Source organism: Danio rerio, chromosome 4 (assembly GCF_049306965.1).
Source record: "Danio rerio strain Tuebingen ecotype United States chromosome 4, GRCz12tu, whole genome shotgun sequence".
NCBI lineage: Eukaryota > Metazoa > Chordata > Actinopteri > Cypriniformes > Danionidae > Danio > Danio rerio.
The window spans coordinates 60,380,884-60,408,843 of record NC_133179.1 but is presented as its reverse complement, the minus strand read 5'-3'; the positions used below and the strand labels follow the sequence as shown (position 1 = coordinate 60,408,843).

At 40.1% G+C, this 27,960-nt stretch overlaps 2 protein-coding genes across 4 annotated transcripts in view; both read left to right on the top strand.

Annotated features, from left to right (window-relative positions):
- Nucleotides 1-12,762, top strand: part of LOC108183674 (NACHT, LRR and PYD domains-containing protein 3-like) — a 30,607-nt gene extending 17,845 nt beyond the window's left edge. For 2 of the 3 annotated variants that reach the window (XM_017355534.4, XM_073948283.1), the window contains 5 exons: nucleotides 197-2,018; nucleotides 2,545-2,718; nucleotides 9,678-9,851; nucleotides 10,798-10,844; nucleotides 11,522-12,762. In XM_017355534.4, the coding sequence (XP_017211023.3) occupies nucleotides 197-2,018; nucleotides 2,545-2,718; nucleotides 9,678-9,851; nucleotides 10,798-10,844; nucleotides 11,522-12,060 (2,756 nt within the window). In that variant the 3' untranslated portion in view covers nucleotides 12,061-12,762. Of the gene's footprint in view, nucleotides 1-196; nucleotides 2,019-2,544; nucleotides 3,121-3,209; nucleotides 5,654-9,677; nucleotides 9,852-10,797; nucleotides 10,845-11,521 lie in introns of those variants that run through there. The other variant, XR_012402489.1, reaches the window with a different exon arrangement.
- The window catches only part of LOC137491022 (NLR family CARD domain-containing protein 3-like), a 68,033-nt gene that overhangs the window by 17,486 nt on the left and 22,587 nt on the right, over nucleotides 1-27,960 (top strand). The window lies entirely within an intron of this gene.

Sequence of the window (27,960 nt, the reverse complement as noted above, 5' to 3'; positions counted from 1 at the left end):
TTAAAAATAAAATATCTCTATTTTTGTGTGCATGTTTTGTTTGCAGACAGTCAAACAATTCTGCAGGTTTCACGTCATTTAAATGTTGAAACAAACGACTTCATGAGTGCTGTTGTTATTTTTTTGTGTTGGAAAGCACAGGACGTAATTATAATTCACTTTAATAAAACACTAATTGTTCCTCTCTCTTGTACAGGTGCACCTTCAGATAGCTGTACATCCCCTCCTGTTGATTACACAAACACCAGCCGTGAACTAAAGAAGAACTTAAAGGAGGACTATAAGCAGATATTGATTGGTAATTCACAGATAGGTCGTAAGAAGAAGCTGGATGATATTTACACTGATCTATATGTGGTGGAGAACGAGACTGGAGGAAGAGAGAATGACCATGAGGTGATACAGATAGAGTCAAAACACAACCAACAGACAGCCAAGGATAAACCACTCAAGTGTAACGACATGTTTAAAGTTCAGCCTGACACAGGTGAACAAAACAGAAGAGTCCTGACACTGGGGATTGCAGGAGTGGGAAAGACTGTCTCTGTTAATAAATTCATCCTTGACTGGGCTGAAGAAAAAGACAATCAGGAAATAGTCTTCATATTTCCACTGCCGTTCCGTAGACTGAATCTGATTAAAGAAAAAAAGTACAGTCTCATAGGTCTGCTTAACAAGTACTTCTTTGGCAGTGGAGGACTGAGCTCTCTTCCTGAAAAACAAGGTAAGGTCATGTTCATCTTTGATGGACTGGATGAATATCGCTTTGAATTGAACTTTAAAGAGGAGGATGATGGATTAACAGATGTTGATAAGGAAATGACAGTGAGTAAGATAGTAACACATCTCTTAAAGAGACAGCTGCTTCGCTCTTGCCTCATCTGGATCACATCCAGACCAGCAGCAGCCAGTCTGATACCCCGAGACTACATTGATCAGGTGACTGAGGTGCGAGGATTCAGTGATGAGCAGAAGGAGCAGTACTTCATCAAAAACAGCAGTCCTGAGGTTGCTGGAAACATCATCGGCCACATCAAGAAATCCAGGAGTCTGTATATCATGTGCCACATCCCCGTCTTCTGCTGGATCTCTCTCACTGTTCTTCAGCCTCTGCTGGGTCAAGAGAGCAATGAAAAAACACCCACAACTCTCACAGAGATGTACACCAGCTACTTACTGTCTCAAAAGCAACAGATGAAAGAAAAATACAGCAACGATTCTGAACCTGAAGCTAAGGCCTGGTCTTTTGAAGACATTGTTCTGAAGCTTGGGAAACTGGCCTTTAAACAGCTGCAGGAAGGACAACTGATTTTCTACAAAACAGATCTGGAGAAGTGTGGCCTAGATGTCAAGGAAGGCTCTGTGTTCTCAGGATTATGTACTCGAATGTTTCAGGAGGAAAACCCCATTTCAGGGGAACAGGTTTACAGTTTTGTTCATCTCAGCGTTCAGGAGTTCATCGCTGCTCTCTATGTGTTTTTCACTTACAAAGACAAGAAAGCAAATCTATTTCTTGATTCCTGGAAAAAGGAACTGACATGGAAACTCTCTACAAAGACCCTGTTTAAACTTCATAAGGATGCAGTCAAGAAGACTTTACAAAGCAAGAACGGACACCTGGACCTTTTCCTCCGGTTCCTGCTGGGTCTCTCTCTGAAGTCTAATCAGAGTGACCTGAAGAAGTTCCTGCCAGGACTGAAGCTCAAAACTGAAAACATCAAAGACACAACTGACTATATCAAAAAGAAAATAGAGGAGGAGAAATCAGCAGAGAGGACCATCAACCTCTTCTACTGTCTGAATGAACTGAAGGATGACTTTGTGGAGGACCTCCAGAAGAGTCTGAGCTCTGGATATCTTTCATCACAGGATCTGTCCTCTGCTCAGTGGTCGGGTCTGGTGTTTGTGCTCCTGATGTCAGAAGAGACTCAAGAGAAGTTTGAACTGCAGAAATACAGAAGATCTGATGAAGCACTGATGAGACTGATACCAGTGGTCAAAAACACCACAAGAGCACTGTAAGAGTTTTCTGGATACACTTATGCCCATTTCACACATCGTTTTGCAACACATCTGCAACCCATGAGTCAAATGTGTGCAGTGCAGAAACAGCACAGACTATTTGTGTTTTCACATCAAATATGTATCACTGATCTCCTGCTGTACACAATATCTGTTCTCCTTATGTCTACTCCACTTTCAGACATTCTTTTCAATACTTTGATTCTCTTTTTACGCAATACAATAATATAATCTCACCTTTAAAAACTGATAACTCTAATCTGTTAACATGAGTTTGGAAAATGGAGAAAGTTTTTAATAATGATAACTAATAATTAATTATCACACAAAACTGTGAATTGTTAGGTAAATAATAATTTGATGTTTATTTTACAGCCTTGTCCACATAGTGGACAAGTGTCCACATAGTCCACATAGTGATTTCACCTTTACTCAAACTAAAAGACAACATTCAAGTGTTTTTGTCTCTGCCCTGGATTAATAGATAAAACCAAAATCATTACTTCTGTTTTCCCCTCACAGGCTTCAGAGCTGTAATCTCACTGTTCAGTGCTGTGAGAGTTTGTCTTCAGCTCTACAATCCTCAAACTGTGTGCTGAGAGAGCTGGACCTGAGTAACAATGACCTGCAGGATTCAGGAGTGAAGCTTCTCTCTGATGGACTGAAGAGTCAATACTGTAAACTGGACACACTGAGGTCTGAATTTTAACACCTGATAGACTGACTGATTGATTGATTGATTAAAGTTATTATTTACATGAAGTGAGTGACAAAAAAATACAATCTAAATTTGATTTGTTTTCTTATTTCTCAGATTTGTTACGTGTAAATGCACTGCTGATTCCTGTGAGAGTTTGTCTTTAGTTCTACAATCCTCAAACTGTGCATCCTGCATAAATGTAGGAGCGCCAGACTAAATGCAGGAGCACCAGAATAAATGCAGAATAAATGCAGGAGCGCCAGAATAAATGCAGAATAAATGCAGGAGCGCCAGAATAAATGTAGGAGCGCCAGAATAAATGCAGAATAAATGCAGGAGCGCCAAAATAAATGCAGGAGCGCCAGAATAAATGCAGGAGCGCCAGAATAAATGTAGGAGCTCCAGAATAAATGCAGAATAAATGCAGGAGCGCCAAAATAAATGCAGGAGCGCCAGAATAAATGCAGGAGCGCCAGAATAAATGTAGGAGCTCCAGAATAAATGCATGAGCGCCAGAAAAAATGTCGGAGCGCCAGAATAAATGCAGGAGCGCCAGAATAAATGCAGGAGCGCCAGAATAAATGCAGGAGCGCCAGAATAAATGCAGGATGGCCAGAATAAATGCAGGAGCGCCGGAATAAATGCAGGAGCGCCAGAATAGTTGCGCCAGAATAAATGCAGGAGCGCCAGAATAAATGCAGAAGCGCCAGAATAAATGCAGGAGCGCCAGAATAAATGTAGGAGCGCCAGAATAAATGCAGGAGCTCCAGAATAAATGTAGGAGCGCCAGAATAAATGCAGGAGCTCCAGAATAAATGCAGGAGCGCCAGAATAAATGCAGGAGCGCCAGAATAAATGCAGGAGCTCCAGAATAAATGTAGGAGCGCCAGAATAAATGCAGAAGCGCCAGAATAAATGCAGGAGCGCTAGAATAAATGCAGGAGCGCCAGAATAAATGCAGGAGCGCCAGAATAAATGCAGGAGCGCCAGAATAAATGCAGGAGCGCCAGAATAAATGCAGGAGCGCCAGAATAAATGCAGGAGCTCCAGAATAAATGCAGGAGCGCCAGAATAAATGCAGGAGCGCCAGAATAAATGCAGGAGTGCCAGAATAAATGCAGGAGCGCCAGAATAAATGCAGGAGCGCCAGAATAAATGCAGGAGCGCCAGAATAAATGCAGGAGCTCCAGAATAAATGTAGGAGCGCCAGAATAAATGCAGGAGATCCAGAATAAATGTAGGAGCTCCAGAATAAATGCAGAATAAATGCAGGAGCTCCAGAATAAATGCAGGAGCGCCAGAATAAATGCAGGAGCGCCAGAATAAATGCAGGAGCGCCAGAATAAATGCAGGAGCGCCAGAATAAATGCAGGAGCGCCAGAATAAATGCAGGAGCGCCAGAATAAATGCAGGAGCTCCAGAATAAATGTAGGAGCGCCAGAATAAATGCAGGAGATCCAGAATAAATGTAGGAGCTCCAGAATAAATGCAGAATAAATGCAGGAGCTCCAGAATAAATGCAGGAGCGCCAGAATAAATGCAGGAGCGCCAGAATAAATGCAGGAGCGCCAGAATAAATGCAGGAGCGCCAGAATAAATGCAGGAGCGCCAGAATAAATGCAGGAGCTCCAGAATAAATGTAGGAGCGCTAGAATAAATGCAGGAGCGCCAGAATAAATGCAGGAGCGCCAGAATAAATGCAGGAGCGCCAGAATAAATGCAGGAGCGCCAGAATAAATGCAGGAGTGCCAGAATAAATGCAGGAGCGCCAGAATAAATGCAGGAGCGCCAGAATAAATGCAGGAGCGCCAGAATAAATGCAGGAGCTCCAGAATAAATGTAGGAGCGCCAGAATAAATGCAGGAGATCCAGAATAAATGTAGGAGCTCCAGAATAAATGCAGAATAAATGCAGGAGCTCCAGAATAAATGCAGGAGCGCCAGAATAAATGCAGGAGCGCCAGAATAAATGCAGGAGCGCCAGAATAAATGCAGGAGCGCCAGAATAAATGCAGGAGCGCCAGAATAAATGCAGGAGCTCCAGAATAAATGTAGGAGCGCCAGAATAAATGCAGGAGATCCAGAATAAATGTAGGAGCTCCAGAATAAATGCAGAATAAATGCAGGAGCTCCAGAATAAATGCAGGAGCGCCAGAATAAATGCAGGAGCGCCAGAATAAATGCAGGAGCGCCAGAATAAATGCAGGAGCGCCAGAATAAATGCAGGAGCTCCAGAATAAATGCAGGAGCTCCAGAATAAATGCAGGAGCGCCAGAATAAATGTAGGAGCGCCAGAATAAATGCAGGAGCGCCAGAATAAATGTAGGAGCGCCAGAATAAATGTAGGAGCGCCAGAATAAATGCAGGAGCGCAAGAATAAATGCAGGAGCGCCAGAATAAATGCAGGAGCGCCAGAATAAATGCAGGAGCGCCACTGCAAATAGTTTATTAACAGATGTATCGCATTTAAAAGCGTCCTCAATCAAGACTAACAAATAGCAGAAATATTTATCCAACTAATTCTGTAATCATAATGACTTATTGATATTAAAATCCAAAATTAATGTCTAATAATTAATAATAATAATATTAATAAAACAATATTGATGATGATGATGATGACAATAATACTAACAATGAATAACATTTCTCATCATCAGGCTTTCTTCTAAATGAGCTTGAATGTGAGTTATCTGCTATAAAAAGTCTGTTTACTGCTGTTTACTACTGTTACTTTATGAAAAATAAATTTGCATCAAACAATTGAAGCATTAAAGAAAGAAATATTTATTTTGCACTATTGTTTTATTATATATTGATTGTTTTTATATGCATGTCAATTAATAATGAATATTTCTGCTTGAAAACAAAATATTATAATGAATAATTTAATTCAAGGAGGCTGGAAGCTGCACAGCAGTCATCACTAACTAAATAGGAAAATAAAAGAAAGGAAGAAACGTCTCTCTTCTGTCGCTCTCTAAGTGTTTTGTGTCATTGTAAATGTTCAGTCTCGTTATGCGCTCATTTACATTTTCCTGTGATTGTGGAATAAAGCAGGCGAGTCAGCCGACCCAATATATGAGCAGGCAGAGCAGGATTCTCACGATGATCACCGGCTTAAAACCGTACAGTTCTTCATCATCAGCCGCAGTTTCAGTGTGAAACTAGTAAAGGAAAGCTTCTTTTGGCGATGACGTGTCGAGTGTTAGATTTTACATTTAGCTGACATTTGTGCTGAACATCGAGATTCAGGCCATTAATCAGCTGAGACACTTTGAGTCTTTCAGCACTCTCTCTGAAAACACTCTCTCGGCTGGCGGATCAACATTCACCTCATCATCGCTCTCATCGCTGCCATTGTTTGTAACTGTAGGTGGGTTTGCAAACCTGTGGACTTTTCATTGCGTCTTCCTCAAACTTCAGCTGTTTGCATTTCCTGCAGTCACAAAAATCTCTCCATTGGAAATAACAGACTTGCCTGAACTTGCCTTATATACCCACAGTCATAGTTAATCCAGTGTGTGTGGTTATCAGTGTAAAGCGCGGCACAGTGGCCATAACTGTGTTTAGTTGCAGCAGTTTTAATCAATGCTGAAAAACAGTGTTGAGAAGTCTTTATGATTTATAAACCATGATGAATTAAAGCATGTTTAATAGTGAAACCGGTTAATCATTGCATCCCTAACCACAATGCAGTGTTACATTACAAACACGACGCTAACACCACTCCATAGCAGCGCTTCATAACCCTGGGTAAAGTGCAGCGCTAACACTGCTTTCAGATTACAGGTGTAAACGTGTCTTTACCTGCTTTAACAGCAGTGTGAACAGTGTTACCAGATGTAGAGCCCCTTTAGTGGATTGGCAGAAGAAGAAACTAAACATCTGCAGGGCTGTGATTTATTCATATCTATACAGATGTGTGTGTGTTGAAGCAGATTGAAGATCATTCATTCATTTTCCTTCAGCTCAGTCTCTTATTGATCAGGGCTCGTGTCTGACTGACAGGTGAATGTGACTGTGGGTCAGGTGATGAACACATGAAGAGAGCGGCTTTGTGTTTGTCTGAGCTCATTTTGTTTTAGTCCACAACAGAATCACAATATAAACTAGAATTGTACATTTCCTAAAGGAAATGTGAATGGGGTTTGCGTGGCAAATCGATGGGGTAAAATGTATCACCGTACTGGCCAAAAAGCAACAACATGCTAATATGATTAGCATGTAGCTATCATGATACTAATAGTGTTAGCATCATGCTAGCAACATGCTAATCGAGATGCTAGCATCATGCTGACATGATTAGCATGTAATTAGCATGATGCTAATCGTGTTAGCATCATGCTAGCAACATGCTAACCGAGTTGCTAGCATCATGCTAACATGATTAGCATGTAGCTAGCATGATGCTAATCGTGTTAGCATCATGCTAGCAACATGCTAATCGAGTTGCTAGCATCATGCTAATTGAGTTGCTAGCATCATGCTAACATAATTAGCATGTAGCTAGCATGATGCTAATCGTGTTAGCATGATGCTAGCAACATGCTAATCGAGTTGCTAGCATCATGCTAGCAACAGTGATAGGGTGCCCTGAGTGGTTGCTTGGTGGTTGCTAAGGTGTTGCTAGGTGGTTGCTAGGGTATTCTGAGTGGTTGCTAAGGCGTTGCTAGGGTGTCCTGAGAGGTCGCTAGGCCCTTACTAAGGCGTTACTAGGCGGTTGCTAGGTGGTTGCTAGGCGGTTGCTAGGGTAATTTGGGTGGTTGCTAGGCAATTGCTAGGGTAACCTAGGTGGTTACTAGGCAAGCCTCACATAAATGCCTGATAAAATATTTATACTTAGTAAGCATTTCTAGCAAGTTACGGTACTTGGCTAGTAAATATTAGCATGTAGCTAGTCACTGCTAGCATGTGTAGCATATAGGAAGTTCCGTTTGCTAGCATGAGTCAAACGAGCCAATCCCCAAGTGTCTACGATGTTCCGATGCTGAGATATAGCTGTTGATGAATGGTTGCTAGGGTACTCTGTTTTGTTGCTATGGGCGAGGTTACAGAGTGAACTTGAATGTGGTTGGCTGTCCAAGTCAAATGAGCCAACCCCCAAGTCAATAGGACACTGCTAAGCAAAGATATGCAAGTAGGCCAGTTATAATGGCAGTCTATGGGATCAGTTTGGGGGCGTGGCTTGTGAGCTTCATTATCATATTGAGATTCTCATTGGTTGTCTGAGTCAAATAAGCCAACTCCTAAGTCAATAGGATACTGCTAAGCAAAGATATGCATGTAGGCCAGTTATAATGGCAGTCTATGGGACCAGTTTGGGGGCGTGGCTTGTGAGCTTCATTATCATATTGGAAAGCTCATTGGTTGTGTGAGTCCAATGAGCCAACTCATAAGTCTATAGGACACTGTTATGCAAAGATATACATGTAGACCCGTTAAACTGGCAGTGTATGGAACACTTATTAAGGGTATTTAAATGGATTTGGGGGCGTGGCTTAAGAGCTTAATTATCATATTGAAAAGCTGATTGGTTGTCTGAGTCTAATGAGCCAACCCCCAAGTCTGTATGACACTGCTATGCAAAGATATGCTTCTAGCCCTATTATAATAGAAGTCTATGGTGCCCATTTGGGTGCGTGGCTTGTGAGCTTCATTATAATATAGTGATGCTGATTGGTTGCCTGAGTCAAATGAGGCCACACCCATTTCTCTATGACACTCCTATGTAATGTTATTGATGTGTGACATTTATAATGGAAGTCAATGGGATGTGCAATGGGACGTCCCACCCCATGTTAAGTCAATGGGGCAGTTATTAAGGGTCTTTAAATGGTTTGGGGGGCGTGGCTTGTGAGCTTCAAAATCATATTGAGATGCTGATTGGTTGCCTCAGTCAAATAAGCCAACCCCCAAGTCTGTATGACACTGCTATGTAATGTGATTGACATGTGAGTCAAGAAATGAATGGGAGTCAATGGGCCATGTAAAGTCAATGGGGACCCCTTTGGGACGTCCTAGCACCCCAGGGGTACAACTTATACCCCCTTTTGGGGTATTTTCTCATACAGGCTGCAACCCCCTACAGATGTTGCGAATCCCATATTTCTACGAATTTCACACTTGGCGCTATAACGCTTCAAAGGTTGTGCCATTTCGCGGGGGCGTTAGTGCTCTTCTAGAAAAATGAATGGGAGTCAATGGGGCCAATGTAAGTCAATGGGAAAACTTTGGGACGTCCTAGAGCCCCAGAGGTGCAACTTATACCCCCTTGCTGGGTATGTTCTCACTTAGGCTGCAACCCCCTACAGCTGTTGTGAATCCCAAATTTATAGGAAATTCACAGTCGGCGCTGTGATTCGTCAAAGTTCGGCTCAATGTTAAGTCAATGGGATTTTGGAGGGGGTTTTTTGGCCCCACCCCTTATAAAAGTCATAGCACACCATTCCCGATAAGACCGCACGATTTGACCCCACTTTCAAGGGTCTGGGACGAAAGCTGCGGGACGAGTTGCGCGCCGAAAAATGGTACGGAAGAAGGAAGAAGAAGAAAAAAATAATAATAAGCAAAAGAGCATAGTAAGAATGGACTTTGCCTATGGCAAACCCCATTAATTATGAAATCAGCTCATTTCCTGTTGTGTTTTATACATGACTTTAAGATGATCTTCTGAGCTCAAGTGTGTCTTCTTCCTCCTCACAGCAGACTTTACAGCTTGATGTGGTGTATTATGAACAATGTCTTTGCTCTGTACACTTCTACAGATGATGTCGAGTCTTTGTTGAGTGTGTGAGTGTGTGTGTTTGCTGATGTGATCAATAAGGAGAGCTGATCAGGATGTGTGTGTTCATCACTGCTGTTGACATGAGCAGAAACAGCAGTCAGCATCTTCACAACACAAAGAGATGTGTGATTGTCCAACTGTGTGATGTGGACTATTGCTGTGTTTGTAGATTGTCTGGCTGTATGGTGACAGAGGAAGGCTGTGGTTTTCTGTCTTCAGCTCTGACTTCAAACCCCTCACACCTGAGAGAGCTGGATCTGAGCTACAATCATCCAGGAGATTCAGGAGTCAAGCTGCTCTCTGAACAACTGGAGGATCCAAACTACACACTGGACAAACTCAAGTATGTGGAGCAGCACTGATGTCGTAGCGCTGAATGCTCTTAACTCTTTCCTGACAGACATTTTATTTATTTGTTTTTTGTGATTTTTACTTAATTGTGACAGCCCTCTGAATAATCTCTGGCCCAGAATATCTGACCATATTATATATTAAATTAAAGAACCACCCTGATATCAGACAACAAAAAGGTTTAATCTATTTTCTCAATCATCTGTTTGTGTTTTATACACACTTAACTGCAGGAAGAATTCATGACAAATGTACATTTATTACAAAAAACTGAAAATATATGTTTCTAAAAGCTTAAAAAACATTTAAATATCTGCATTTACAAGATATATAACACACACACACACACACACACACACACACACACAGTACTAGTGTTTGTCTTCCAGTGAATCAGAAGCTCCACAGTGAATCAGATTTGTCATCACAGTTGTAAATGAGTGATTCCAGCAAGTCTCATATCACTAATCACACACTCTCAGCTCAGAATGATTGAGTTCTGAGTCTGTTTGGAAATGATGAAGAAGCATTTGACAGAAGATGAAGATCTCCATCATATTTCAAGTCATTTAACACTGAATTCTGCTTTATTATTGTGCTGCACTTTTGTCAATTGATCATTGAATGAATCCTTCAGTCTTTATATCTGTCTGTTTCTGTGTTTCCATTCTGTTTTCTGTTTCCACATCTGATCTAAAAGCTCTGTGTGTCATTCAGAAGCTGATTTGACAGCTCCACACACACTCATGTTGTTTTACTGCAGTTATTAATGCACTGAGATCAGCCAATCACAATCCAGCATTCAGCACACACTCCACATGTCTTATTGCGTGCGTGTGTGTGTGTGTGTGTGTGTGTGTGTGTGTGTGTGTGTGTGTGTGTGTGTTATAAGCTGATGTTTGTGTACTGACTGAATGTGAATCTGTGTGTGTTTACAGTCTGGATCATGGAGGAGAGACGAGGATTACAGCAGGACCACGCAAATGTAGGACTACACACACGCTCCCTTTTGTCTCTCTCTCACACGCACACGCTTACACACAATCAGACATACACTCACTCTCACACACACATGCACTCTCACACACATGCTTACGCGCACACACACCCTCTCTCACACGCACAGACACACACACTTACTCTCTCACACATACACACACACACACGCTCGCACACAATCAGACATACACACACACTCGCACACATGCATGCACCCTTTCTCACACACACACACACACACACACACACACACACAGCAGTGAACACATGCGCACACACACACACACACCCTCTCTCTCTCACACACACTCACACACACACACACACTCACACACTCCCCCCCTCTCTCTTTCTCTCTCTCACACACACACACACACACACAGCAGTGAATATATGGACACACACTCCCCCTCTCTGTCTCTCTCTCTCTATCTCACACACACACTCACACAACACACACGCCCACAACATGCACGCACACATACACACACTCCCTCTGTCACACACATACGCATGCGCGCACACACACACACACACACACACACTCTCTCTCTCTCTCTCTCTCTCTCTCGCTCTCTCACACACACTCACTCACACACACACACACACACACACACACACACACACAGCTGTGGTTGTAAATGTGTGTGTTCTTGTGTTCAGATGTCTGTTTCCTCACTCTGGATCCAAACACAGCAAACACTCAACTCATTCTGTCTGAGGAGAACAGAGAGGTGAAGAGTGTGGAGGAGAATCAGCCGTATCCTGATCATCCACACAGATTTGATGTCTATCATCAGGTGTTGTGCAGAGAGAGTGTGTGTGGACGCTGTTACTGGGAGATTGACTGGAGTGGAGATGTTGGTGTGTTTATAGCAGTGTCATATAAGAGCATCAGGAGGAAGGGAAGAGGTGCTGAGGTTGTGTTTGGATATAATGCTCAGTCCTGGAGTTTGATCTGCTCTTCCTCCAGTTTCTCATTCATACACAATAACACACACACTGATCTCCCATTGGAGGCGCTCAGCAGGAGAATAGGAGTGTTTGTGGATCACAGTGCAGGAACTCTGATCTTCTACAAAATCTATAGAGACACAATGAGCCTCATCCACTCAGTCCAGACCACATTCACTGAGCCGCTCTGTGCTGGGTTTGGGTTTGGGTTTAGGCTTTATCCTGGATCATCAGTGAAACTGAGCTGAAGACTGACGAGAGATTTACCCAGAATCCTCTGCAGGAGCAGTCAGCAGCAGTGTGAGTGTGTGTGTGTGTGTGTGTGATGCATGTTTGTCTGTGTGTGTGTGTGCTCGTACGCATGTGTTCACTACTGTGTGTGTGAGTGAGTGTGTGTGTGTGGGAGAAAGAGAGAGAGTGTGCATGTGTGTGAGAGAAAGAGGGTTTGTGTGTGTTTGTGTGTGTGTGTAAGAGAGAGTGTGTTTTTTGTGTGTGTCTGTGTGTCAGAGAGAGAGAGTGTGCTTGTGTGTGTGTGTGTGAGAGAGAGAGAGTGTGTGTGTGTGTGTGTGTGTCCGCAGGTTTACTATTGTTTGTGCATGTGTGTGCGTGTTCACTGCTGCGTGTGTGTGTGCGTGTGTGTGTGTGTGTGTGTGTGTGTGTCACCATTCACACTCAACAACAGTCACTGCCTTTGTCAAGTTATAGTCATTAAATCCTCAACACTTCTAGATGTTCTCCTGTGTTTAATAATAGATGCAGTGTTTTGTTCATGTCTTTGTTGATTTCATTTCTCCTAGAAACACAGATTGCTCATTTTGCTCGGCCAATAAGAACTGAATTAGTGGACATTTGTATTTCAGCATTTGCTTTACTGAAAACCACAAATAAAAACCTGTTTTGAACAGAAATGAGGCATTGGTGAAAATAAAGCAGTCAGGATATTAAACAGTGGAGAAAGTCTCGTACACTCTGTAAAACAATGAACAATAGTTTCTCTCTCTGGACAAAATGGACACGTCTCACTGATATTAGGGCTCATTTGTGTTCACAGCTACAGTAGCATGTAATATTCTCCACTGCAAGTGTCCTCCTCTTCTCATCAATGCTGCTTTATAGATCATTCTCCATTCTGCTTTCATGACTTCTTCTACTGCCAGTGTGTTTCTCCATACCGTGTCAGTTCTGTCTTTTAAAATGTGCTCGTTATTTATTTCCACAATATCTCTGTCAAATATTTTTTAATGAAAGTGCTAACATCAGCACTTTCATTAAAACACAGCGATGGACTATTATCCCCAACATCTCCAACAACAGCTTCAATTCTGATATCAGGGAAAACTCCTCGTCATCTGGGATAAAAAGATCCCGACTAGAACTCTCCAGCAGTGTTTTTCATTCAACATCACACTCAGTTTATCTTAGAGTTCCTGTGCAAACCTTACTGATCCTATTCCCATACATTTAGCAAGATTCACTCAGTCCAGTGTCTGCTTCGTCAACAATGTCTCTCAATCGTGGCATTGTTTTGGATACTGATATGTCAATCAGTCCTGGAGTGTCATTTCCTGGCAAAAACCAGCGGCTCTTCAAGACTCTTGGGCCCAAACAATAGTCTCTGGATGACCTGCAGTCTATACGCTGCTCCTCTACTCACAAGATCAACCAAGCCTTGACCTCCTTCATCTCTTGGTGAGAAGAGAACACTTTGAGGGATCCAATGTAGGTTGTCCCAAAACAAATTGACCATCTCTCTTTGAAGATTCGGTAGTAAACCAATAGGGGGGTCTCCACACGCCAGCTTGTGCCATATAGAGGATCCAGCAAGCTGTTAACTATAAGTGTGCGGCCTCTATACGATAACTGGGGAAGTAACCATTTCCATTGTTGTAGAAGACCTTGGATTTTCTCAAGCGTACCATTCTAGTTCTTCTGAACACAGTCATCTTCACCCGAGGTATTTCAAGCCTCCTTTCTTCCATGTCAAACCTCCAGGTAACTTGGGAGGGACACCGCTCCAGCTGCCCACAAGCAGGGCTTCACTCTTTCCCCAGTTGACTTTAGCAGAGGATATCTTCTGAAAATCACTTACAATAAAATCCAGTTTCTGAATATCTTCCGCATTCGATATGAAACAACAACATCATCAGCACAAGCAGAAAGATGCAGAGAAACGTCACAATGAGGAACACACACACCCTTTATCTCAGAGCTTAGTTTATTCAGCACAGGTTGGATAGGCAGTGTGTACAACATCCCCGACACAGCACATCCCTGTCTAACTCCTCTCTGTACTGTAAAAGCAGCGCTCAGACCACCGTTGACTTTTAATACACTTTGAATGTCTCTGTACAAAACATTGATCATATTTACAGAATCTGGGCTCAAACCAAACATTTCTAAAAGCTTTTTTAAATGTTCATGTTGTATACGGTCGAACGCTTTCTCTTGCTCTAAAGAGATCAGTCCACAATTAATACCCAATTACTTCTAAAACATCTCTAACCAAATAAATATTGTCAAAAACTGATCTATTCACTATACAATAATGTTGATCTTGGTGTATTACTTGACCTATTACCTTACTCAATCGTGTAGCTGATGCCTTTGACAGTATTTTATAATGGGTGCACTGAAGTGATGCTGGTCTCCAGTTGCTTCTTCTTTGCAAGTCTCCTTTATTGGTAACACAGTAATTACAGCTCTTCTGCAGCTTAATGAGAGTAAACCTTTATTCAAACTGTCATTAAGAACCAAAAGATCATCATCACCTATCACTGACCACAAAGATTTACAGAAATCTACTGGGATTCATCAATAGCTGGAGTCTTTCCACTTCCCATACTCATTACCGCTGTGTATAATTCAATCTGTGACAATGAGAGCTCAAGCATGGCATTAGAGTCTTCATCAGTGTTTGGGAGATCTTTAACTTCTATATGATCTGTATAATTCTGAATAAAAGTGAACAGCATGTTTACGTATGTCACTGGATTATAAAGTTCCTCTCCTGCATTATTGTTTAGTGAATGAATAATTCCACTTTGGCCATTTTTCTGTTCTAGACTAAAACATCTTAGAAGGAGCATCCATTTGTGTAATATTTATTAAACCTGAATGAATGAATGCTCCTTGTGCTTTCACTCCTCAAAGATCAGCCAGCAAATCTGTGTTTGATTTCCGGGTTTCAGATTGATCTCTGCTTGTTGCTGCTGTTGTGTTAAACAGGTCTGTTAGTTCATCCTCTACACTCAAAAAAATGATTCAAGCCCTTCTTAGATGTGACACAAATAAATACTGTTCCCATTATTTAAATATTTTTATTTTTAAAATATTAATTTACATTTAATTGATGTAACGTAAAATGTATTAGTCGTTTCACCTATAATCTTTATTAATCCAAATCAAATGAGTTCAGTAAAGTGACCCCGTTTTGCGCATGCGTGAGACCGCGCATTTTCACTGCCATCTGCATTGCGTTTCTCCGTCCACCATTTTCCACCTGTGGCTGCAGACGAGTTGATGAGACGCTACCGATTACAAGAAGTCATTTCTTTGGTGAGTATTCGTTTCTTTTTCAGCGAGTACCTCGCTATGAATGCATGTTATATTCTCGACGGTGTGCAACAAGCGTGATAAAGTTTTGCTTCGGTTTTCAGTAAAGTTGACGGCTAACGTTAGCTGGCTAGCCAGTCGCTCATCATGCAGGAGAAAATAGACTGACAGAGTTAACATTAACGTTTTTTTATCATAATGTTCCGACGTTGATTTAATATTTTTTTGTCTTCGGGGTGATGTTGAATCAACATTGAGGTAAAGTTGGTTAAATATTCGCACATTCAGACTTTTTCCTTGCTATCATTTCAGAAAGGTGTTATTTGCAAGCTCTAAATAGTGAAATCATATTAGCAGCCAATGACTATCAAAGGACAATTTTTTTTTAGTCAATTAAATAGTGCTAATGTTGTTTTCAAGACATATTTACGTGTGATTTTAGATCCAATATTCAAATTAGCGTAGTAGATAATATAGGGAACGTTAAATGAAGGAATGTGCAAATATAAAACCAACTTTACCTCAATTGAATTAACGTCTGACTGTTTGTGTCGATGTATTTTATCCATCAATCAATTTAATGGTCTGAATATCCTGATTCATTCTTTAAGGCATATTTGGTAAGTTTGATTGTTTCTCATGTAGTCTCTAACAGTGAAACTCTACAGTGTAACTGTAGTTTTATTCCGTTATTTCTCCCATGGCACACACATATGAAACTGAATAACTGTCAGTGTAAATAGATGCACACAGATTCACAAATGTTGTGACTTCTATAAATTTCACAAATGCACACAGATTATTTATCATTGCATATGATCTGTCTTTTCAGGTCTCTGGCACTGATGATGTGGAGAGGGGCATCTCAAGCGCAGTCATGGGGATTTACATAATCCAAAGTTATGACAACGGGGAGCCACAGGATGTGGGAATTGTGATCGAAGGCATTAAAGGTCTGACCAACGTTGGCAGTGTCATCATGGGTTTTGTTGTGCTGTTTGGGCTCATTTATGCCCTTGATCTGAGATTTCCAGAAAACCTCAAGTACACCTTTGAGTTCATCCATAAAATCATAATGAATCTGGATGGACACAAGTTCAATCCAAAGATACAGCAGCTGAAAATCAAATTGTTTTCTTAAAGTGAACACCAGATGACAAATAAATGAAGTTTCTTTACGCTTTTTGTATTTGGGATTAATTTGTCTTTTCAATCTTCTGCCATCTTTCATCTACTAAACCAACAACACTGAACTCATGGATGTTTTCCATGTGACATTTTACATTGTGGCTAAGCTACAAAAAGGAAGCATGTGGACAAGTATATAAAAAAAAATTGGACATACAAATGCAAAATAATGTTTTCATGATAAATGTTTTCTATACAGCCAGGGTGATGGAGTGACTTGGTGTGATAATTGATACCCCTTACAAACTAATGGTTGATGAGGTTTTAAGTTTGGATTTCCCAATGCAACTTTTTTATTTATTTATTTATTATTTTTGGGATGCCAACATCTGCACATCATAGCTCATTCATGTACAGTATAGTGTCAACAAGTGTCTCCATTACTCTCATACCTGTCAGGTAACTACTTGACGCAACACTTGTTAAAATGGACTTGACCTAATGCTTTGGTTTGTTTTTTTCTGAATTTTTGAGGTTCAGATTTTTAAATTATGACTGGCCAGAGCAAGTCACATGTTCAGAAATTGTTCTAGTTTTGGTGACAATGGGTCTCCTTGTTATAATCAAACTGTCTTGGACTGTTTTTACCTTCCTATAGTCCAAATTTGGTCCCCACAGCCTTTTTTTTAACTGTGTTTTTGTTTGAATTGACCATTTGTACTTCACAGATTAAAAATGCTGTACCTCTCGAGTAGCCAGTCATTTTTCATATTATTGTTCTCAGGTTATGCCCTTTTAAGAAACGTTACAAAGTTTGCTGCTTCACATTTTATTAAATGTGCTCTGTTTTAGGTATAATTTCATTTATTTTTTTGTGCATCCTAAACATACAAGACTGGTTTTATATCTTCTGGTTTTAAGGTCTGACAGTATAATGGCACTCCATTATCCAAGCTGGAAATATGATCCTTTTAAGTAACCAGTCTGACGCGACGAACTCATCCAAGTCGTTATATTCTTTTCTTGTGTTTATTTGTTCTTCAAAGCTGGAACAATACTTTTCTTTATATAACAATACAATATGGAACGACGGTCAAAAACTGTATCACTCCGTCTCTTCCTCTCTTTACAACAAGGATATGACGTGATCAGTCATCAATAAGCAAAGGCATAATTAAAGCATGCAGTAATAATTTAAACATTATTTTGATGGTAGACAATATAAATGCTATAAACAAATAACAATAACTATACATAATATTTTACAATTTGCATATTAGATATGGCTCTAACATTCCGGCCCCAAATTGTATAGGAGCGAGACTATATCAATTACCACTTATTCTTTACAGAGCCATAAATACTGAATTCCCCTCTTTTTTTTTTATTTGCTTGTGGTTGCATTTATCAACTCAAATAGTCTCTTCTAACAGACAAAGCTTAGTAATAGGTCTTTCTAATGTATTGGTTCTTGTTTGCACCACAACACGTCTGACTATCCCCTTTGAGTCTGGCTTAGTCTTTATGATCCTGCCCATCAACCATGAGTTTCTTGGTGCAGAGTGATCCACTATCAGGACCACATCTGCTATTTGCAAGTTCCTGTGGGCCTTAGACCATTTTTGACGTTCTTGCAATTGAGGCAAATATTCGGCAGTCCATCTGGTCCAAAACAGATCTGAGAGATACTGCACTTGCTTCCAGCGTCTGCGTGCATAAAGATCCTCTTTTCTGAATATGCCTGGTGGCAGCATTGCTTGCGTTTTTAACAACAATAAGTGGTTTGGTGTCAGCGCATCCAGATCATTTGGATCATCTGATGACTTTGTGATCGGTCTGTCATTTACAATGGCCTCCACTTCGCATAAGACTGTTTGAAGACCTTCATCGTCTAAGTTTTGCTGCTTTAACACAGAGTTAAGCACTTTCCGTACTGTACGAATTTGCCTTTCCCACACACCTCCGTGGTGGGATGCTGCAGGTGGGTTAAAGATCCAGTCAATGCCCTTTTTGCTCATTGCATCTTGTATTTTGTTCTGATTTAGAGCTGCCATTGCTTCTCGCAGTTCTTTATCTGCACTAATAAAGTTAGTTCCCTGGTCTGAACGTATAACAGCAACCTGTCCTCTCCGACAGATAAAACGACGTAAGGCATTTATGCAAGAATCTGTGTCTAAAGAATGAGCTACTTCTATATGAATTGCTCGGACTGCAAGACATGTAAAAATAACGCCATATCTCTTAACCAGACTGCTTCCTCTTCTGATTTCCAAGGGTCCAAAAAAATCAATGCCGACGTTGGTGAAGGGAGGCTTGTCCCCTACAACTCGATCCTCAGGCAAATCTGCCATCTTTTGTATTAGAGGCTTAGCATGCATCCGTCTGCATTTCGAGCATTGTGCTATGACTTTTCTAATTGCCGAATTCAATTTTGGAATCCAGTACTTTTGTCTCAATTTTGCCAACATATGGTTCCTACCACTATGTCCAAGCTCTTGATGTATGTGTTGAAGAATCAGAGTAGCAATGCGTAAGTCTTTAGACAAAATAACTGGATGCTTATTCTCTTCTGGCATTGCAGATTTATTTAATCTGCCTCCCACTCTCAAAACTCCATCCTGAAGCACTGGATCCAGCTTGTAAATAGGACTGTTGCTTTTAACTGGATGTTTATTCCTTAGCAAAGTTGTAATCTCCTCTGCAAACTTCTCTCTTTGAGCGAAACAAATTAATTCAGTCTCTGCTCTTTCTAACTCGTCCACAGTAAGAGCATCGCTCCACCAGTTTTCTTTGTAGTTTTGCATTTTTTGGATAAGCAAGATGTTGCGTTTACCCGGATTACTTTCCTTCTGATGAATTACATCTTTCAATTCCTTTCTTTTCTTTTGCTTGCACAGCAACACCTTTTTCAACCGCATAAACCAGGCTACTGCTCTTTTTAATTGATGCCACTTAGAGTAGAAGTCGATGAGTTGGTTAACAGCATCCTTGCTCGTTTCCACGACTGCAGCATTGACTGAAGCACATTTTTTAACTTCAGTATCATCTTTATTGACTTTACCAATGTCAATTGGTCTTTTGGGCCATTCCTTTTCGTCTTTTAACAAGTAACTTGGTCCTTGTATCCAATTTTTACATCTGATGAATGCTTCTGCTTTCATGCCTCTGGAAGCATTGTCTGCAGGATTCAAATTTGAGTTTACGTACTTCCACTGATCTGCTGTTGTGCATTCTTGAATGACTGCTAAACGGTTAGCAACAAAAGTCTTAAATCGGGTGTTCTGGTTCTCAATGTATTTCAACACAGTCGTGCTATCTGTCCAAAACACTGATTTTTCCAAATTCAAGCACAGTTCTTGCTGCATCATTTTGTCGATTTTGACTGCCACAACCGCAGCCGTCAATTCCATTCTTGGAATTGTAATCTGTTTTAAAGGTGCCACCCTTGATTTAGCCATTAGAAAGGAACAGTGTCTTTCACCATTTTCATTCTTTATCATGATGTAAGTCACAGTACCATAACCTGCTTCACTCGCATCAGCAAAGTGATGCAGTTGAGCCATTTTTGTAGATCCAAACTTTACTGGTTTGATACATCTGGGCACTGCGAACTCAGAAAGCTGCTGTAAGTCCATAAGCCAATTGCTCCATTTTTGATTTTGATCATCATCTATTTCTTCATCCCAGCCTTTTTTATCTTTACATAGGTTCCTCAGTAGTTGTTTAGCTGGCAAGACGACAGGTGATAAAAATCCAAGAGGGTCGTATATTGAGCTAACTACTGAGAGTATTCCTCGTCTAGTCGGTTGTTTTGATTGTATCTGTACTTTGAATGTGAACATGTCAGTTTCCGTGGACCACTGAATCCCTAGAGCTCTTTCCATTGGCAATATATTGTGATCCAAATCCAGGTATTTGACTGCTTTAGCTCTGTCTTCAATGGCAATGCAAGACAAGACTGCTCTGCTGTTACTAATCCACTTTGTTAAGCGGAATCCACCACTAGAGCACAAGTTCCTGAGCTGCTCTGTTAAGACAATAGCATGATCCTTGGATAGGCACAGAGTTTAAGTAATCATCAACATAAAAGTTGTGCAATACTGTGTCTACTAGTTCTTGGGGAACGTTATGTCTGGCATCTTCCGCTGTTCTCTTGAGTGCATAGGATGCACAGCTCGGTGAAGATGTAGCTCCAAACAAATGTACAACCATCCTATACTCTACGAGGGGTTGTTCCAAATCACCCTCTGGCCACCATAAGAAGCGTAGAAGATCAGCATCCTTATCTGGAACTTTTACTCTGTAAAACATAGACTCTATGTCTGCCATAAGAGCCACTGGTTCTTGTCTGAACCTAATCAAAACTCCAAGCAGAGAGTTAGTAAGATCAGGTCCCTGCAGCAGTTGCTTGTTTAAGGAGGTTCCCTTATAAGTTGCATTGCAATCAAAGACTACACGAAACTTGTGTTTTTTTAGGATGGTATATCCCATGATGGGGAATATACCATACTCTGCCATCATTTCGGTTCAGTTGCTCCTTTGGAACTTGGACTGCATAACCTCTTGTTATGATATCCTTCATGAACCCTTTATAATCCTCATGCAATTCTGAGTTCAAACTCAGCTTTCTTTTCAAACTACTAGCACGCTGCTCTGCAACACTGTGGTTGTTTGACATTTTTACTTGTTCGTCTTTCAATGGCAATCCAATGCAGTAGCATCCATCCACTAATTGTTCTGACTTTTCAACAAGCTTCATAAACTGCTTATCTTCCTTTGACATCTCCGGTTTGTCTTCACTGCAGCGTTCAGAAAATTCTGTATTATACTGCTGCACCAACAGTTGCTCGATACTTTCAACTGAAATTCGATTGACTGCCATGGCCGATGGTCCTTCCTTACTACTACAACAGTGATCTGTTTCTTGGCTGAGTCCATTTACTATCCAACCCACTGCTGTTTTTAATGCATATGGACCATTTCCTTTACTATTAATGACTTCCCAAGGTTCCAGTGCCTTAGGAATGTTGGTTCCTATCAACAAACCAATTTCTGCATTAATAGTAGGAAGGCTCACTTTACTCAGATAAGGCCATTTCTCTATGAGCTCTTGCGATGGAATGTTTTCTTTCTTCACTGGAATACTTTTCTGTGTATAAACTCTAGGAAGATCTATAAACTACTTTTCTTCAAATCCACAGACTTCCAAATCAGATACAATGTAGCTATCAACAAGCTTCTCTTGTCCCATCGTTCGGAGCAGTATTTTTGTTTTTCTTCCTCTAACATTTAACTGCTTCATCAACTTGTCAGTGCAAAATGTAGCTGAGCTACCTGGATCCATAAAACCATAAGTTTCTAGAATTTTCTCACTTTTTTTGGATTTGACTTGGATTTGACTGCTACGATTGCAAGAATAGACTCAACCTCTCCGGCCCCAGTACAACCACATGATTCCTTTTCGAGTGAGAACAGAGGAGCGGAAATGCACTTTTCCTCCGTGCTACCTTCTTTTCTTTGCTTGTGTACTTCGTCATTCTTTTTATTAATGTGGAGTATACTTGGGTGTCTCTGTGAACATTGTTGGCATATCATCCTTTTTCTACAGTCTTTGCTAAGAAAGTCAGACAGCCAAAGCATAAGCCTTTTGCCTTTAAAAAGTCAATTCTTTCTTTGGAAGAGCATTCTACAAACTTCGCACAGGATTCAAGTGGGTGGTTCTTCTGACAAAACAAACATGGTTTCTCAAATGCACTGGCAGTTGCAACTGGGGTTCTTTTTACAGGAGAGTTGGTTGTTTCCTTTCCAAGAGGATTAATGGCTGTTGCAAAGCTGCTACCCTTTGGTGGAATTCTATTCTTAATTTTGATATCGAAAGATGTGCTCTTTCCCTTTCCTTCAACAGATGAGCTTTGAATTTCTCCATACAATGGGTCCATAACTACCTTAGCTTCTCTGTCTATAAAGTCCACAATGTCTGCAAATCTTGCTCTCCTTCCACGTATTTCTTGAATTTCAAAAGCTTTACCTCTCCATTTCTCTTTCATTTTGAAGGGAAGCTTTGAAATAATAACCCTGATATTTGTGGGATTATCCATTTCGTCCATGTATTCAAGATCTTCCATGACATTTTGACATCCAATAAGAAAAAGTGCAAATGTTTTCAGTGCCTTTCCATCCTCTGTTTTTATCTGAGACCAATTCAGCACCTTATCTATATAGGCACTAGCTATTTTCAGCTCGTCACCAAACTCCTTGTGCAACAGATCCCATGCCTTCTTGTAGCCTTTATTAGGCTCCATATGTACACAGCTACGTACAAGATCTTTGGCCTCTCCACCAGTGTACTGCTCCAAATAATACAATTTGTCTCTGGCATTCTCTGTTTTGACATCAACAGCATGTTCAAATGCCCTGACAAAAGTTCTGTATTCCATCAAGTTTCCTGTGAAAATTGGAATGTCTCTTTGGGGCAGATGTGACAAATTTTGCTGTTTAACAAACATTTCTGTAATGTCATTCTGTCGTTGCATCACTCTGTATAAATTACCTTCCAATTCCCCAGAACTTCTGTCTTTGTCAGGTTCTTTTTTGTTTTTAGTACTGTGGGTTCGCTGAGAAGGCTGTGATGTAATGTCTCTCTTACTCTGGCGTTCCTCCACAAGGTAAGAATCTTTTTGTTTATTTTTATGATGAATCTCTGTACTTTTCGATTGACATTCACTTTTATTTTCAAGATCATAGTCTTGTAATACTTTGAGCTTAGCAAAAGAAGCAGCGATTTCAGTATCCATCTCCAGCTGCTCTTGTTCTGCTTTCAATTTTGCCACTTCTTGTTCAATGAATTGTTTCTTTTTTAAAGCTGCAGCACGTGCTAATAATGCTGCATGTTCAGCTTCCTGTTTAAGGTGAGCGACAGAACTTGAACTGTGGCTGGATGCATTTGACTTTCGTCCAACAAGGGATCCATAATTCTTCTTGTGTCTTTGTGATGAAACAATTGAAACGCTGTCTTCAGGTCCAATGTTAAAAGCTTCTATCCCTTCTTTGGTTGAAAGGATCCATTTTTGTGTCTGTTGCACAAACTCTTTAATATATTCAGATTTCTGACAAAACCAATTATCATGATCTATTTTCCTTTCCTCCTCAGACAGGAGCTCTCCCAATTCTGTATCGAGGCAATTAAATTCTTTATTTAACTCTGAAACGTTTTTCTGAAGTTTTTCCTCAACCTCATTCAAATTCTTGTCATCATCTTTCAAACTGTCTATTTCATTCATTAACTTGGTAATTTGGCCAAGTTTGGATCTTCTTTACTTTATGAGATTTTGCAGCTTCAGATCAACCGCCTTCTGTGTTAGCTGAATTATTCTTTTTGGCCTGGCATCGGGGTTTTCCTCCGATTGTAAAGCGGTTTGCGCCACCCTGTGGCGAGAATCGGCACTGCAATGTGACGCATCATCATCTTCCATTTTGCTGATTCATCGAGCATTAACTTAAGCCCATAACAATAGAAAACAGACATTAAGTCTTTCCCACGACATGTAACATGTATCCAGAGAATTTTCCATCAGTAGGCCTACCTGTATAATATGTTCCAACTGACAGAATCACATGCCAGAACTTTTCAATGTCTCATATGCTCTGTGTGCGTCGTGCAATAATTAACGTGCATCCATGCGATCATTTGATCCTTTGAAGTTCACGATCCTCAATCAGACATCGCTAGCAAAAAATAATACTTTCCGTAAGATCTCTTAAGCATTCGTTTCTTAGGAGCAAAGTTTTTGACTAGTTATAATGGCACTCCATTATCCAAGCTGGAAATATGATCCTTTTAAGTAACCAGTCTGACGCGACGAACTCATCCAAGTCGTTATATTCTTTTCTTGTGTTTATTTGTTCTTCAAAGCTGGAACAATATTTTTCTTTATATAACGATACAATATGGAACGACGGTCAAAAACTGTATCACTCCGTCTCTTCCTCTCTTTACAACAAGGATATGACGTGATCAGTCATCAATAAGCAAAGGCATAATTAAAGCATGCAGTAATAATTTAAACATTATTTTGATGGTAGACAATATAAATGCTATAAACAAATAACAATAACTATACATAATATTTTACAATTTGCATAATAGATATGGCTCTAACAGACAGATACTAAAAACTGTCTGTTACAATTCAAATTAGTCAAGTAAAACAAGCACTATATATATATATATTTATATATATATTGTGCGTTTAATCCATGTTATAATTAAGTTGAATGTTGATCAAGCTAGCATTCAGATTTATTGGAATGTTTACATTTTGCATAATTTGCTGGTGCCTCTACTCCCTTAATGTGTTTGATGCTTTGGAAAACATGGGATACATTTACTTCACACCAGATGCAAGATCTGTTAAAAGTGTTTCTAAAAGTTTTTCCAATAATAAAAAAAAAAAGATACAATCTGTTTGGCGTGTGTGTGTGTAGTAACAGGGGATCAAATGAAAAATAAATATTTCCAATTAATTAATTTATATTTAGTTGAACGAATGTAAATCAGTTATATTAATTTAGTAATTTTTATTTGCTTGGCTATATTTAATAAAATTGAGTTGGACTAACTCAATTACTTTTCGTTATGTAAATGATCTTTTGGTTAGGGCTACGCATACTTATTGGATGGAAAACCTGCACACAATTAAATTGAGTTAACCTAATGAGCTATTTTTTTTTTTAGTGTAGTTTCTTCATGGATTCAGGAACTCCTTTAGTGAGAGTAAAAGTGTATTCTTGGCATAATTGTTTAATGTGAATCTTGCCACAATCCCACCATTGCTGCAGTGAAGAATAAAGATGTTTTTCTTCTTTAAAATTCCCAAAAATAAAGAAAAGATTTCAATAAATGTCTCATCTTTTAAAAGGGACGTATGAAAATGCCAATAGGCACTCCTAATCTCCACAGAATTAACAATTATAGTACAAATAACAGAAGAGTGATCTGAAAACCCAACAGGAATTATTGTACAATCTTTGACACAATCTGCTTGAAAATGAAACATGTAAAATCTATCAAGCCTTGCCATTGAAATAAAATGATTCTTACTATGTGCCCAAGTGTGCTGTCTATTTTCATGATGATCATTCCTCCACACATCGCATAAATCAAACACTCTTACTCATTGTGGAAGCACTTTTAGTGAAGCAGGATGTGTTTCTGGGTGATTTGGATCTCTCTTCTCATTCTCTGTGCACTGTTAAAATGAAAAACCCTTCTGATTTGATATCTTTAAGGACAGCACTAAAAGCATTGGAGAAATCTATTATTTCATCTCCTTTTGTAGAAGCGTAAATATTTAAAGAAGTCATTAAAAAATTCTCAAGTTTTGCTTTAATTTGTAATAAACGTCCTTTGACTATTTCTTTCTCTTCACATAGAATTGGTGAAAACTGCTGTGAAAGCAATAGAGCTCCTCCTCCACTATTAGAGGACATGTGACTCATGAACACTTGAGCATCTCATTCTGTTCTCCAGTCTATTTCATTAAATAAAGCACTCTGAGACTCTTGAATGAAGGTCACATCAATCCGTTTTATCTTTATAAACTCAGACAGACACATTCTCTTCTGACTGTTTCTAGCAGCATTCAAGTGTGGAGCTCCAATCTTAATGTCTCTCATAAATGATAGAAACAGTCAGAAACAGAAGAAGCTATCACACCATGTCCTGTTCTTCATCTTCACGCATTTGTTTTCTCATTTTTATCATGGATTTTCTAAGACGGTGCACTTCCTGATCACAGAAAGCTCCTTCCTTCATGCACCTCTTTACATCTCTTATAAGAGCAGATGGATCTGGACAATAGTCTTCAGCTTCAGTCTCTTTGTTTTTCTTGAAAGCTGAGTTAGTTGTTCAGTGTTGTACACCACTGGCTGCTCTTCATCCTCATTTAGTGATGAAGAAAAGAGCAGCCTGAATCATTGGAGTCTGAAGAATCGCTGTCAATGTCTGAAACTGCACTTTCAGTCTCGCTCTTGTCTTCTTTGGCCTGTGTTATTGTCGTCTTACTTCTGCCTTTTCTCCTTTTTATTGGAGCTTTGAAAAATGCCTCAGTTTGCATTTCCGCTTCATTTCCAGCCTCGTTGCTTTTTCCAGTGACTGCTATATTTTCTGTCAATACTGGTGTAACACTGTGACCATTCATGCCATCTATCTCAGAATTAACTGAAGCAGGTACAACAGAAGCGCCTGCAACAATTTCAGCCAGAGTCAATGTATTTGATTCAGACTCTACTGCCACCTCAGAGACTGGAGCATCAGCAGAAGATGCCACAGTCTCTGCAGCAGTGCAGCATCTACTTGCTTTCAGTCTGAGTGTTTTCCTAAGGCACTGAACACGACTCTTCCAAACACCGAACATGCGCTCGACTAAAGCCCTTGTGCGCATATGAGCCTGGCTGTAGCTGAAATCCTTCTGAGCATGCCCACTGTCACCAAGCAAAACTCCATTATGATCTCTTCTGTCAAACTGAGTATACAGAGATGAGCTGAGGAGGATCATGAGTTGCACATTTCCACCGTGCAGCAATGTTTGAGAACTCTAACTGGCGAGTTCATACACCTTGGACATTGATGGAAACCCAGTTCTTTTGGTTCCTGTATTCCTCCGCATCTGGAGTAGAGGGACGCTTAATGGGAATATGGGTTCCCTCTATGCAACCGATGACTCCTGGGGCATTTCCATAATCATTGAACAGTACCTTGTAGTTAGCCTGGGTTCCAGCATCAGGGTGGTTTACGTGATGTGCTGTTAATTCACAAAGGGTTTACTTTATGCATCTCTGGTGGAAAGCGCTGATCATCATTAACAGAGTCCAGGTAATCCATGTGTCCTCCAAATGAAATGAATCTGAAGTTAAACCTGCCTCCTGATAGATTTAATTTAAGCCTCAGTTTAGTCCTGAAGTTGCTCTAGTGTTCCTCCAGGAAATCAGCCTGTTCAGTTCTGGACTAGACTAAGTCTTAGACTTTTAAAACCGTGACAGAGAAAGCACATTTCTGTTAGTCTGATCTAAATGGCCATTTCAGTCTAGGACTACGCTTAATCTTGATCCAGGAAACCACCTCTTAATAAAGTAAAGGAAAGCCATGTTAAAATATTACAGATATATATTAGCCATGCAATGATTTATGTGTTAGATTAGTAAAATGAGTCAGACACTATTATTAAATGACTGTTTCAGTTGTGATTACACTAAACTATTCTGGTTTCTCGTTATCTTATTATTATATTTCAGTGTTCTGTAAATTGATCATTATAACTGATTAAGATAATCTTGTTTATGGATTGTGAACTAAAACTCTTACACTATTTGGAAAACATCACATTCACTAAACACAATGTGCTAACTGATCCTGAATCTGTCAACTCTTTTCCACCCATCTAAAGGTTTTAATCATTCCCTGATTTCAA